This window comes from Bombus huntii, chromosome 16, assembly GCF_024542735.1.
Source record: "Bombus huntii isolate Logan2020A chromosome 16, iyBomHunt1.1, whole genome shotgun sequence".
NCBI classification, from domain to species: domain Eukaryota; kingdom Metazoa; phylum Arthropoda; class Insecta; order Hymenoptera; family Apidae; genus Bombus; species Bombus huntii.
This window is the reverse complement of record NC_066253.1, coordinates 5,125,339-5,140,361: the sequence shown is the minus strand read 5'-3', so window position 1 is coordinate 5,140,361 and position 15,023 is coordinate 5,125,339. Positions and strand designations below refer to the sequence as shown.

The following is a 15,023-nucleotide window of genomic DNA, read 5'->3' as shown; positions in this document are numbered from 1 at the left end:
GTTGTTTGATTTTGTAATCGTTCGATATATTCAAGATAGCGTTAGCGATGTTACGTTCCAAAGAACAAAACAAATTATCGTTTAATTCGCATGATCAAATTTTGGAAAAATAATATAATAAAATAAATTGACATACCTTTTGCGTAGGATTATTATACCGTTCAAGTGATTTGATCATTGAACGCAGAATCATATCGCAAAGCAGTCGTAATACTTGCAACTATCTGGTTCTGAAACTCTTCTGGCCATAGCATCGTTTTAGAGAAATCGATGGCTCGTTGTACAGATATTGTACGTCGACAATTTTCGTGAAATTCGACTTTTTATACGTAACGTACATCTCTTGATCCTTTATACCGTTAAAAACCACGCGTATAACTATCTCGTAAATTTTGTTTATTGTATTACGTCTATACAGAGATATCACTCTTATCATTTTATACCTCTAAAGGGGATGAATAGGCGGTTTGAAAAGCAACCCTGTAACGCCATTGATAAAGGCAAACACAACGCTAGAGGTATTTATTCGAGTACAAAGTACCATCGAATTCATAAAACTGTTTCTCAGAAAACGCTAAAAGCTGCGCCTGCAACGTAGTGAACGTAAGAGCCAAAAGCGACGATCGAAACGCTGTCTCGTGTATTTCGAATTCGATAGCTGTGGAACCTTCTTTCGAGCGCGGATATCGCTGTTATCTCGTAAAGAACGAGCGTTATCGTACTGGAGCGTCGAGCGTGTCCGATATGGTCGGGATTAAGATTAAAGAACAGAGAAATATTCGTAAAAATCCAGCGGCGAATGGCGGAAATATTTCCTCTTGTGGTAGCAAGAAATACCCTCCCTTGAGTGTATTTTGAAATTCCAAAAATTGTTCAATTCTTCCAACGTCGAATATAACGCGGTAGCTTCGCGTGAAATTTCGTCGCCAATGTCGTTTTCATGAGAGGCGAAACGAGGTAGAGGGCCGCTTTGAAACATCGTTTCAACGGGGGTAACTGCACGTGTACCTGCACTGCATAGTGTTCCATAGTGTTCCATGGAAGTTTTCCCGGCCTTTGGCGGCCGCCATTTCCGCTCTGATATTAACGTGTCAAAAGGGGTGGCAAGGGGGTGACTTTCACTCGGGCTTACGGCTGAGAGATTGCATCGTATTTACTCCACTTGAATCTTGTCGATCTTCCTTATCCTGCCTTCTTCTACCCTCCAGTCGCTTGGCTTAAAAAACGTTTAGAGGGTGGCTTTCTATAAGGGTTGAGTAGCTATCTGCTGGCAGTTGATCTGCAATGATCTTTCTCTCTTTTTTGTGCTATAAATGCTAATTAAATCCACCCTGCAACAGCTTTACTTCCCTTCCCACTTCTATACAGACATAGCCATTACAGCAAGGGTTGTTTCTCGCGTCAGCCATATCCTGTATTTTACGACCACGATATTTATTACACGATACAAAACAAGATAGGTGATCTAGCTGAAGCTGTTACGCGTTGCTTATTACGATTATCCCGTCGCCAAAGGGATCAGATTACCGCTACAAGTGCCATTGTACTTGTAAGGGGGCGACGAAGAAGCGAAAGAAAATTGAGAAGGCACTTAATCGGTTAATAATTCGAGAGAAAGATCGCGCCAGATCAACCCTTGTCGAGAGACAAGGGTCGGCGTCCACGTTGCATCTTCTCAGGCGGACGAGTTTCACGATGCACAAGCAAGTCTAGTAGTATGAAAATTCAAGGGCCCCGTGACGTAATCACGTGACTAGAATATTTAAGTCCCACGTGTCTGACTCCTACCTTCCATTACCATTTATTCCTGTGAACACGGTACAAAGTGTGCAGCCCGTTTGACTTGCGCGCTCCATTACTACTGCAGCCTGCGTCTTATGCTACTCATCCGGCCGTGGATGTCTCGGAGCGACGTGACTGGAATATCGACTGTCAAGCCTCATTCTTAACGCCGATGTGACAAACTACACCGCTTAAGACGACTGTGCAATGAAGTTCTCCGCGGCGACGAGTAAGCACTACCTGGGTCCTGGCTAACTGTCGCAGAAATTTCGCGCTCTTCCACTGTCGTTCGACGTTTAACCCATTAACAACCAACGTCGCTTTAACGAAATATTTCGTTTGCAATTTTTGTTTTAGCAATACTGTGATTATTGAAAGAGATTCTCCGAATTTGTTTGATATTCTTTAATCGCTGTTTCCACTTAGATTTGCAATTTGAAGAAGGCGAGCTTCTTGTTCGAGCATAAAAATTTTGTTTAATAGAAAAATTTCGTAAAGCGTAACGAGCAAGTAGTACATGGAATCTGGGTAAATGTCGCAGAATTTTGCGCTGTTCCACTGTCGTTCGACGTTTAACCCATTAACAACCAACGTCGCTTTAACGAAATATTTCGTTTGCAATTTTCGTTTTAGCAATACTGTGATTACTGAAAGAGATTCTTTGAATTTGTTCGATATTCTTTAATCGCTGTTTCCTCTTCCATTCAGATTTGGAAGTTTGAAGAAAGTGAGCTTCTTGTTGGAGAATAAAAATTTTGTTTAATAGAAAGATTTCGTAAAGCGTAACGAGCATTATCTATTCGCTGGTTGGCGCTTAATGGATTAAGTTTCGTCACGGAGGCCCTCGAGAGCCGTTTAAGAATTTTCTGGCTGAAACAAGGGTGAAAGTTGAACAGCAACATACCTGAAAAGTAATGGCCTCTCGCTCGATCTGGGACATGTTCTTGAAGATGGTGTTGATGATGCCGACGAACCTCTCCCGCTCCAGGAAACTCGCCTGATCCTTCTCAAAGATGTCGTTGAAATCATAGAGGATAAAGTACGTGCCTGAAACGAGAAGATATTCAGCCAGGTTAGTAAAATATTTTTTAAAAGTCCTCGTTCGCGATTAGTACAATTACGTGCCAAGGTAATTGTAATTACATACGACCGTTAAAGCGGGACTGGCAACAAATTATGGAGTCAATGAATTATCCCTTATCGCGAAGGAAAAAGGCGATTACATGCCGGTTCGCGCCTCAAAGACCCCTTTATGCAAAAACCATTGCCGGTGCCGAGGCTGCTTTTCATGTCGACAGGCGGTGCAAGGTTTGCCAGCCTCGAACACGTAGCCAAGCAACATAAAAGATCTGCTGTCGAACCGATACTATTGCCCTGTCACGGTATTTGCTTTGTAAATGCTTCGCCCAAAATCCGTGTTCCCTCGCCTTGTAGATGACGTGCACGATCCAAGCATGAAATATGACCGCTCTCCGATCGACAGATCGCGATAGCTTTCTCGATTACTTCGCCGTCGGACATACCGTTGATCCATACCACTTACTGTCTTTTCAACAAATATTTCTACAAATTCGTGCGTTCCTTCGATATTTTTATCAGTTTCGGATTTACGCGATTCGATACAATTGCGTTTGATAATTAGACCGCGGATATTCGTGCAAGCTCGTACTTTTACGAACATAGCGAAGGGAAGGAGGAAAGCTACGTATTTAGAAAGTTACGTCTCCAGCAAATATTACAACAAGTACGCTGTTGCGTGTAATATTCCAATTAATTAAGTAATTATTATCCGATTAATCAATTGCTTTCGTGTCGCCTGACGTCGACTCAACTATTGACCTATACCACTCGAACCAAGCTATTTCATTTTTCTATCCGAATCTGCCGATTGCTGGAAATGTTTAGCGAAGCTCGCGTTAAGGAGCACGTGGTCCCTAGCAGTTGGATTAAAACACTGGGCCGCAATGATCACGTTCTAAGTCCCCAGTGATAGAGCTTGCCGCTTTCTCAGACTCTCGGTGGAAAATCGACGAGTAAGCGAAAGCAACCGATAACCGACGAATCTTATCACAGTTGCACAGTCGTGAGGTAGTCGGTGAACGGTTGATAACGCGGATCCGACATCTCCTGGGTGTGCTTGCGGATTTACCGCGAGCGGCAACCACTCGATGCAAAAGAACTCAATTACCAGCAGCTCCCCGAGGACATTCGAGATTCTTAGAGACCGGAGGAAGAGTGTTGGCGCTGGCGGAAGAAAAGCTGCGAGAAGAAGCAAGTAGAAAAGACGGAAATTGAAGAGGACAGAGGCCGATGAGACTAAGGGCGAGCCTAGAAGATACCGCGAGTTGAAAGCGAACAAGACTGACAGGGATGGAACAAAGTGAAGAATCCGAGTACGACGCCCAGTGGAGAAAAGAGAGGAAGAAAGTGGAGCCGCCAGGGAGACGGAGAAGTTGGCTGGATCGTGGAAAGGGGTTGGAGAGAGAAAAAAAAACGGAAGAGGTCGCCAGGTTGGACGAGTCACACCTCGACTCGCTCGTCTCTATCGATTCGACGTTAGCAACTTGTTGGCCACCCCAGACCCGACAATTTTTACGGGAAACCCCCTGTTCCAGCACCAGAGGAAGTCGACCCTCGTGTCTCCAGCGGCCCTCTACTTTTCCACGTGCTGCTCCGAGAGACCGTGTGTTAAGGAAGGTCTTAGACATTCTAAAAAGCAAACACGCAACTTCCTCGTGGACACCAGCTGATTAGCTAGACGACGAGGGTTCCTCGGCAGGCAACTTGGCCTGGAAGCTGAACAGAAGGCAAAATGGTGGGCGTTGATACATTGATAAAGCCGGGCAAGTTGGACGGGGTGGTTTTCCGGCAAATGTATCGATTTTGCCTGCAAGATGGCAGAGTTTAAGGGCTCTGGTCGATCGGTGGGGAGATAAAGGAGGGCTTAGGTACGAGAAACGGGCGTACGAAACCGCGAAACAGGAACCACGGGGGTTCGAAAGTCTCGAGCAACTCGCATTTGCGGTTATCGACTAACTTCTAACCCAAACCCCAGCCGAAATTCTGAAAATCTTCCGACAATGCCTGCGAAGATATATTAAGCAATAACAGACAGCGAGTAACAGCGCGAGGCAGACAGAAAGAAACCGACGAGAAGTTGGCGGAAAAAAGCCAACAGTTGCTCCTACGTGATCCCATTTTGTCCGAAATCCGCCAGAGTAGAAATGTTCTATACGTTTCGGCGGAGGGCAGATGCATAAACGAAGAAGCGTAAATCTTTGCATCGCTAATACGAGAGCCCGTTAGAATTTCTACTGTTGACGACGGTGCAAAGAAATGACGCTGCTAGTTGGCTCAAGTTGCAGCCGGAGCTTCGCTAAGAAAGCTTGAAATAAAGCATTCGCGTGACGCGCGTTACATGCATATTGCATGGCGGGGCGCGAGACGTGTTTCGTTCTCATCCCACGTGCCCGGATCTGACGCGACAATCAGCGTGGCTGCTCTCTGGATTTCCCATTCCCTGCGTTCAAGGTTCTACCTCTCACCAAGTATTAACACGGCGAAACTGCTTAGAAACCGTAGATCGGCAAAAGAGCGCAAGTAGGACTTGATAGTTTTACTGAGAAATAGTTTGACGCATCCCAAGATCAGTCGTTAGATGTTCCACGTGCCATTACAATGTCTGGTCAAAGAGAAGCGAGATTCACTTTCGTTAGAATTACAAGCAATGTTGTCCCATGGTGTTTAATGCACCTTTGCAATAAAAAATATCCAGTGGTAAGGTACTTTTCAGCGCAGATCGTGAGGATAATGAGCGCATGCATCAGTTGCGTTGTCATCAGTACACTGCGGATATTTCAGATGTATAGGTCGTGATAGTGTGCTGCTGCTGATGTATAAGATTTTTGTCTTCATTCGGGTTGGGGGATTTTCTTCCAAACATTGGGGCTGCTCTTCTCGTTTTAGGAATCGCGGAGAAAAAACTATGAGCGACGAGATTCGAACCTGGTTTAGAACGTTCGTAACCAACGGCGCTAACCATAGGTCGAGGATAGGGTTTTTGTGTAGCAAGCCACGGGACAGAAACCGTTGGAAAGATTTGCTGTCGAGTGCCGCTACATATTTATGCAAATTTCTATTTTTATGGATACAGCTATGAAGAAATGTAACCTGAGCAGGGATTTGTTTCGTCTGTTAATCTTGTAACGAGTACGCTACACCGCTGATATTTTCTTCATTGAGTGGTCGCATTTTTACATTTCTCATAAATACGTGAACATCCGCAGACTAGTTATCGGTGTAGATAATGTAGGTAATGTAGGGTAATGTAGGATAATGTAGCAAGGAGGAGCACCGAATAAGTTTATCGGTGTATTATATCTGAAGCATAATTTCGTTTAAATATTCTGTCAGATATGTGTGAGCTAGCTCGCACTGTACAGCGTAAGAATTTGGGTGTTAAGAGAGCGCATAAAGTGTCTAATTGAAAGATCAAATATAGCGTCTTGTACCGCTGGAATATCCGTCAGAATATGTCTGTACTTTACATACGTCGATCCGAGTTTGTTATCGAGTTATATATCTAAGTACGAGGCTTTCTACAGAGACCTCTTTTATGTCAATTTTGCCTGGTTAACTGAGGCTGAGTGTTAAATTAGGCTCGCGTAAATCCAAGCAAGCTTGACAATAAGAATTTTTAGCGTCTGTTTTAATGTATTAGGTTGTGCGGAAAGTGTCTTTCTTTTACAGACACGTCTTTTACAACAACGTATTTTTATACAAACATGAAACCTAATCTGTCGAACGTTGTGATCCTTATTTTGATAGAACAAAATGGATCATACGCAATTCGATAAAATAATATAAAACGAAAAATCTTGTGCATCCATTATTTTCTTATAAAACGAAAGAAACTTTCCGGACGACCTAATAGAACGTCGTCCTGGTGACCATTGGAGCTGTCCTGTCAACTGTCTTTTCCGAGCATGGTGATACGAAAAAGATGGTAACCTAGAAGACATCGACTTATTCTACTAACCAAAATTCCACTTACGCTCTTTTAATCGGCCATCAGAGATTTAGAAATTAGTTAAACGCACGACGTTTGTAAATTAGCTCTGCCAATTCTCTGCTTTGGTGGAATACCAATACTGAGATATGTATAATTTTATGTGCTAGATTAGATTAGCTGCCTAGTAGTGGCACATGTATGTGAATATGAGCGTGTGCAAGTATATGCGTCTGGAAAACGAAGGAATATAAACCGCTCAGTCGGTTAACAGCCTGGTAAGGAAGAAGATGAGACAAAAGAAAGTGCCGAGACGCGTGCAAGTGCGTATCGATGAATATCCTTGAAATCGTTTATCAAATAGATATACAACCATTTGAATATAAATTCTAAGTGTAAATTTAGTGTTCCTATACCATTATTTCGGCGATTAAGACGCAAGATAATTCATAACAACCAACGACCATGGAAAGTTGCGGGAAGATCAGCGAAACGTTGGGAGCATCTTAAGCGAGTGAAAAAAATGTCCGTTGCAAGATTGCCAGCGGTGGAAAGCGTCTTAAGTTACCCTGTCTACCAAGTACTTCTAATTTATTCCTTTCGATGGTTCGTAAATTGAGTTCCATTGTGTTTTTCCCGAGACTCGTTTGTCGCGGAAATTTCCTTCTAGCGCCAGGGGATGGCGAACTCTTTATTCCGATTTCATCTGCGGATGTCATCCCTCGTCGGCGGAGCAAGCCTAATTGTTCCCTTCTTTAAGCTCGCCTCGACGAATTATTATTCGATTGTTGGCGAAGGACAGCGCGGAGACGCGAGCGGTGAATTATTTTCGGCGAATATTCGGTGAATTTTCGGTAGCGCGGTGGAATTTCCAAGAACAGTGGGACCGGAACTGCGGCAGGAAAATGGTAGCTGATAGTTTCGTACAAGGCGAAGCGAACGTTTTTCATCGGTTTAATAAGCGGCCAGGAAGAACAGAGATCGCGTGAACTCGCGTCTACGTCATCGAACGCAAATTCAATCTACCGCTGGTCGGCGGTGCACGACTGGCTAACGTGCGCGTCTCCAATATCGTCTTGTTTTCCGCGCCGATGAAAGCGGAGACTGTGTAACCTTGAGATTGGAAAGTAAGGCTGAACAAGCGAAGTATAACGTCGAATGGAAAAAGTTATCTCGGAAAATGTACCGAGCGAGTCTCCTGCTATCAGAAAATAGGTAGCGTGGTACTCTCTGTTGGTTGGGATCTTATGGTTCAGTTCAAGACGAAGCGGTGGGTTAATTCGCATCTTGCACGCTAAACCTCGTCTAATGATTTAACTTTGACTAACCAGAACACAGTAGCCTGGCTTAGAGTTGTTGGTCTAACCCGACCATGGTTGCCAGGGCTAACGTACTGTCCTAGACTAACAGACTAACCTATAATCAACACGCTGGCTCAGCTTTGACATCCTAACCTAGATCTGACACACCTAATCCTCTAATGCACGCTCAAGTATCAAACCTAACCTAATCCACAATGTTAATAGGTTAATCCATCTTAATTTATAGCGAGATGGTCCAATTGTAGTCTGACTCTAAGTCTAACTTTCTTTCTAGCTGCAACAGTTTGATTTAATCTTGATTAAGTGCTGATCCAACCATGACGGAATAATTCAGCTTAACGTCTTAAGCGCAAGATTCGACTGTTTAACCAAAGCCTGAGAACCTAATATACTAGCCTGATTCATAGTTGAAACAGGATCCAGCGTTTTCGACTTTGATCCCTAACGAACAGAGTCAGGCATAATACCTTGGTTCCGTCCTGACGCTATAATTCAGTCATAACAAACGAATGTACGGCTGAATCAACACCATAGCTCAACCTCGTGACAGCTTATCTGCACGTTGTCGGTCTGACCTAACGTTCTAACGCGTAGCCAACAGTCTGCTGCAACACCCTAACGTCCTAAAACTCGCGTCTATCGCAGTAATTGTGGCATTAACTGGTCGCAAGTAGTTCGACCGGAGATTTGACAGACAAATCTGCGTGGCTCGAGATCGCTAACAGGACAACAGAGAGGCAGCGGATCGGTAGCCGTAAGTCTGTGTCGATAACGACGAGATTGACATCCTGATCGGTCATTAACCCATTTGCATCCAAGCGCGATCTGCGTAATTTCCATTTTAATCTAAATAATTAGTTTTTAAAATAAATCATTTTTATTTTTTCCTCTGTTTTAAAGAATGTAAGATGCGATGTTTGCGAGGTAACACCGTCTACCAATCGTTTCGAACAGTAAATTTTCGATAAATTCCATGAAGAATTCGGATGTCATTTACTGCACCTACGACCGATCGCGCGCGGTGATGGGGACCAGTCGTCGGTTGAACGCCGCTGATGCCTTCAAATGGTCCCTTAAGTAGTGACACGATGCAAATGAGTTAAACTTAACCAAGGTGGGATTATAGTCTTCGGTGCGCAAACTTTACGAGCGTAATATCGAAAGATTTCGTGTTCTTAAGCTCGGCCAAGCTCCATCCACTCGTCCTACTTTGTCGGCCAACGTTTCGATGAAAGGATCCCGATACCAAACAACTTTTTCGAACGAAGATAGAATACAGAGTTGGCCGTGTATATCTGGTCGTAAATCTGGTCGAAGAGATTATAAAGTGTGCAGAGCGGCGATATTAATCGCAATCACGTTTCGTGCTGCTGAAACCAAGTTTTAGCCGCTCCTCGCCGCTTCCTATTTATCTAGTTCGCCTGGAAACTCTCTGCCACTGCTGTCAACCGATCGCAACCCTCTATGGGTTTCCATGCATGTCGAAATCGGGCAAGTTTCGGGAACTCGGTGCAACGAAACGAGCAAACGACGTTCGATTACCATTTGATAGTTCTTTGCCGACGAACGGAATAAAATATGGGGAAACCGATGCGGCCTAATTCAAATGTAACCCAAGGCCAGCCACGCGTTCAACCGATCGCCGAGTCAGCCCTCATACCACCAGCTGCGACAGGGTAATTGGTAACATCGAATTTCCTGATAACCTTGATGGCGATAATCTGATGAACCGATTAATCGAGGCTCCAATTAATTGCTCCGCCGCGAACATCGAGCACGTTTCCACAAGTTTAATTGAAATTTTCCCGCCGGTCCTTGGTAACCGCGGATCGGCAAGTCGCCAGCGAAATATCGCGTTTTCAGCCCGGCTTGGTTAAATGCAGTGTGGACGCGTGGCTGCTTTCAAATACGCGAAATTCTTGCCACGGCAGACGAGCTGCGCCGCTGTTGCTCTTTGTTCGAAATTCCGGTAATTTCGGGCGAGCCGTCAGCGCGCACGAGAGCGATGGTTCCCCGGCGTCGCCGGAACGTCAAATTTTCTGTCTGCTCAACCAGTTGTAACGCGAAATTTCCAGCTTGGTTGCAGGTTAAAACGGTAGAAATATTTCCGGCATGATACCCAAACGCCATCTATGTCGATCGCAGGCCGCGCTTGCAAGCTTCCCTTCCACTGCAAAAATATTTCATTGCCAGGAAATTTAGTTGAAAAGCTGTAACAACAATTTTTTACCGGCAACTAAATATATTTCTCGGCAACGTTCCCACGTTGAAAATGAACCTGAAAAAGCTGTGGTATCCGTGGAGTAACGAATTTTCAAACCGTGGTTTCTCCGGGTGTTCTCGAAATGCTACGATAAACGAAGCACCGGACTGCGTATCATGAAACTTAGAAGAACAAAAAATACATCCAAGAGAGAAAACCAATGAAAAATGCAAATTAGATTTTTTTGCAATATCGAAAATACAGAGTTGCGAGTAGTACGAATCGAGTTTGTTTAACTCGGTGAGTTAGAAATTCACCGCGAGTACTTTTACCAAGATAACGACGAAACGAAAATTTATTTCTCCACAATATGTAGACTGTAGATGGAGATAAGAAAAACTGGAGATAGTATTTTTCGAGCGATATATACATCAAGCTGACAAGGGGAACGCAGGAGAGACGCTGACTCGATTTCCTGCCTCGTCTTCCTGGTAAATCGAGATTGAAGTTCGAAGGAGAGCTCACAGCGATCTGGGTCGACCAGGAATTTCACTTTTCCATGCCTAGAGTATTCTTTATTACCTGGAGCACACGCCGGCAGCCACTTTCGTCATTTATCCGCGGTAATTTATCCGGCTTTCGACCCGACTCCCTGTGCCAGAGACATCATTCTTCGTCGCCGGAAATGAAATCGTGCGGCTCTTGTCACGCAGACGCTGCAACCCCATCCTCCAGGTGCAAACGCAATTTCCACAAGCTTCTTTAACATTCAGCCGGCGGTTAATGTCGTCCAACGTTTCTAGAAACACGTCTCTACGAGACTGCAGTTGAAATGCAGGAAAAAGATGTGCCACGGCAACAGACAAACTTAATTTAACGTACAATTCGATGCTACGAATTTCTCAAAGTACGACGGTCCATCGTCTGTCGTCAAAATGTACTCCGAAGATCGGATAAACTTTGTAAATTAGCAAACATATAGCCACAATGGTCTCCTCTAAAGTCTAAAGTCTCCAAAGTCTCTAAAGTCTTTCTCAAAGATTTAAAGAAGACCACTCAGCCAGACTCAAGTCAGTGCTACACACTTGACAACCACTCACAATGTTGCGAACGTGCTCAAAATGTCTAACAGTCGCATAGATTATTGCGTGACCAAATCGCTCGATCCACGTTAGATTTCAAAGTTCTAAGCCGAGTGGAGCTTAGATCCTCAGCAAAGAACGCTACAGCTCTTCTGATTTATTGGTCATCCTTATCGTCTCCACAGTCTCTAAAGTCTTCCCCAAGGATTTAGAGAAGACCACTCAGCCAGACTCAAGCCAGTGCTACACACTTGACAACCACTCACAATGTTGCGAACGTGCTCAAAATGTCTAACAGTCGCATAGATTATTGCGTGGCCAAATCGCTCGATCCACGTTAGATTTCAAAGTTTTAAGCCGAGTGGAGCTTAGATCCTCAGCAAAGAACGCTACAGCTCTTCTGATTCATTGGTCATTCTTATCGTTTTCAAACTTTCTCAAACGATCGACAAACCTTTGAACAAACAATCTCCTAAATACGCGACGTCTAGAGTATCCAGCTATGTAGCTATGGAACATTTGCACATTCTCACTCGCACAGTTTCAATAATCCTATATATGGTCTGATTAGACAAAATAGCGTACAGATTGTCTTCGACAATCCATGGAAAAATCGTCGTGAACAGACAATTCGGTTTAGAGAAGTTGGAGGAATTGTTCAAGCGGGACGTGGTCGATATTTAAGTCCGGCTGGCCTAAATCGCCAAGCTTGGTCAGAATTTAACGCGGATAACGAGGAAGAAGTTTCGTAGCCTGGAAAGTTAGTCTGCATCTGGACATTGCGAGTCGTCTGTGCGGTTCTAATTGACCGGGAAACAGTCGAAGCTTTGTATTAGTCAACGACCATCCCCGTGGAATAAACGCGTCCACTCTCGGAAATGGAATTGTCGGATCGCTGCTCTTTGCTTGACCCAAACTCGACAAACAAGGCGTGTTTTCGTTAAAACTTTAGGCGACTGATTAAAGCGATACTCCTGTCTGGGAAAGGTTTTCCAAGCAGAAAATCAGGCCGGGACGTAGCTCGGCCTACTGAAGAAAGTTTGCGAAAGTTGCTGGGATTCGATCGAACAAAGAAACGACTAGGTATAATGGAGATTTTAATTTGGCATGGTTCATTTGAAGCCATGGAATTTTGAATCACCGTTAACACACCGCCGATGGTAGACCGTGAAATGTAAATTGTAGGCCAGATTCCGTACATTTTTCGAAAATGTGTCAAATCGAATGAAACGAAAAACGTCGATTCACGTCTGCCGTTCTCAACGATTGCAAAATGGAAAACGTCGATTCACGTCTGCCGTTCTCAACGTTCACGAGATTAGAAACGTCGGTCCATGTCTCCTGTCAACAATGTGCTAATCGAGTGACAAAGGTAAAAGAAAGTGAGATAGTGAAATTAAACTGGAACGTTTTAGCGTAATAGGTGGAGCAGTGGTGAACTCACTCGACTTTCAAACCAAGTGGGCTAAGGATCGAATCTCGCCTACCCTATTTCCATTTTCTTTCCATTTTCTCGCATTCCGCGCAATCATTGAGGTTCCATTTCCCGAATTTTCCATATTCAACGATTGAAAGAAGAATCAATATCAATTAATTAAAAAGAAAATGGAAAATCCATTCATGGGACGATCGATAAATGCCAATTGAAAAGGAACGAAGAAAACGGAAAATCCATATAGAGGTGGAAAAATGAAATACGCGCACAAGAAGAAAAACTCCATCCTATACTACAGCTCAGCCGATGCTACAAGATAAATGGCTACTGGAAATTAAGGGAAAAATCCGTGTAAATAAATGTGCCGACTAAATCGAGTTTTTGGGCTCGATCTTATTGGCGATTGTTTGTTCCAAAGCAATGTTGGAGGCCGATGTAGGTACATACATAGGGTGGGCAAAATGTTTACATTAATTTGCAGCGGCTATATTCCAGGATACGCATCTGGGGGTGCTCACTAACTCAACGACTATGGGGCAGGCGCGCCCCTTCGACTAGGTGCGTTATTAGGGAAGTTTCGATGATTAAACCGGAAGTTTTCAGCTGCCAAGCATAGAGAGTAACTTCTCTGAGACTCGTTTCGAACACAACACGCGACGACGAACCCTTTGGTTTCAATAACTGCCGTTTCGTAATATCGCAGAGACGCCAGTGTTCGTTTGCGAATTTCCCGACATTACGATTTCGCCAAACCGTCGAGCGAGATTTCCTGGTGGCCGCGTCACGTGCACACCAGAGGACTCGATATCTCGTATCGGAGCGGAAACGGGCCAGATTCGAGCAGTAACGAGATCTAACGGAGCCGCAGGCAGAATTAATTGCGCGCAGTTGCCGTTCCTGCTGTCTGTCCGTCGCCTCTTTGCGCGTTAGCCTTAATCGAACCCGCTTGCAACCCCGCAAACACGTTTACACCGTGTTTACACTCGTCCGTGAACACGTATGCATGATTAAATAGCGGTATCAGCTTCGTAGATGGCGCGCGGCAACGCCATTTACCCTCGAAAACCATCCATTCGCTCTAGCCTCTGATCCTAACCTAAAAAACACTACCACGGAACGTAATATCTCAGCGAGGTACCATTTTAATCGAAGTTCGTTCATCGATCCGGCGAGTTTGAAATTGCCAGTCGTCCTTCCAAGAGAGAGAATGGCTGGGAGGATTAAACTTTCCGAGAGGAAATGTGATCAACGGGTTGAGACAATACGTATTCAGGGCCAATCTGTGCCGGCCTCGATCAGTTAACAGACCACAATAGACCGCTGCTTGCTCTCTCCCTGGCAAGATGCGATTTGTGAACCGACTGGCAGACAGGATCCGGTCAGCTGTTCTACGATTTATCGCAAGAAGTTTCCAAGATCTCTGAAATTTCGCAACGTCCAATATCTCTCGGTTGACGAGTCATCGTCGAATCGCAGGCAAACTACTTTCAATTTCTTCACGCTTCCCAAGTATCAAATATAAAAAATTCATTCTTCTGCGAAATTTGTTCACTGCAAAATTGACGAAGATCCGCGAGGTTCAGCAACCCAAGGTAACTCGGTGAACAGAGAGGGGAGGATTTTTCGCAAACTTTCTACCTCCCCTCGTTTTGTCACAGGGCTTATTTAACCGTAAATTCGCATCGATCAGGCGAGTAACTTTTCAGATCGGCCCTAGTTTCGTACTCTAAGCAGGTTTTCCCCTTGAAAGTGGTTAATCGACACTCGATAATCGAGGATCCACCGGATGAGTCCTCCACGAGCTTCGTCTCTGTAAACCGTATCCCAGAAGAAGTAGTTGAAATAGTCGAAACAGGTAGATTGAACGAGGTATCGAATTTTCCGAAGGATTTTAGTCGACGATTCGGCGGAGAAGGGAGTAGTGGAAGGAATCGAAGTGGGCTACAGTCGATACAAGGCGTTTAACGAGATTCGGCCGCCACGGTGGAGTCATGAATCAGCATGGAGCAGCGGCCGTGGAAAATAAAGTTTTCCGACTGATTGGATCTCGGCCGGAACTTCCTCACCGCGAACCACCGCTCGACTTTAATCTCCCACGAGCGGCTTGGTTGCCTTTCATTTCGAGCAGAAGAGGTTCCTGTTCGCGTGCCATTTGGGATGCCTTCTGATTTACGTCCATTGATTTTATCCG

The 15,023-nt window shown here is 44.6% G+C and overlaps 1 protein-coding gene across 1 annotated transcript in view; it reads right to left on the bottom strand.

The window, feature by feature from the left end:
• The window catches only part of LOC126874652 (acetylcholinesterase-like), a 153,981-nt gene that overhangs the window by 82,781 nt on the left and 56,177 nt on the right, over positions 1-15,023 (bottom strand). The window contains exon 2 of the mRNA XM_050636953.1: positions 2,687-2,829. Coding sequence (XP_050492910.1) covers positions 2,687-2,829 — 143 coding nt within the window. The remainder of the gene's footprint in view (positions 1-2,686; positions 2,830-15,023) is intronic.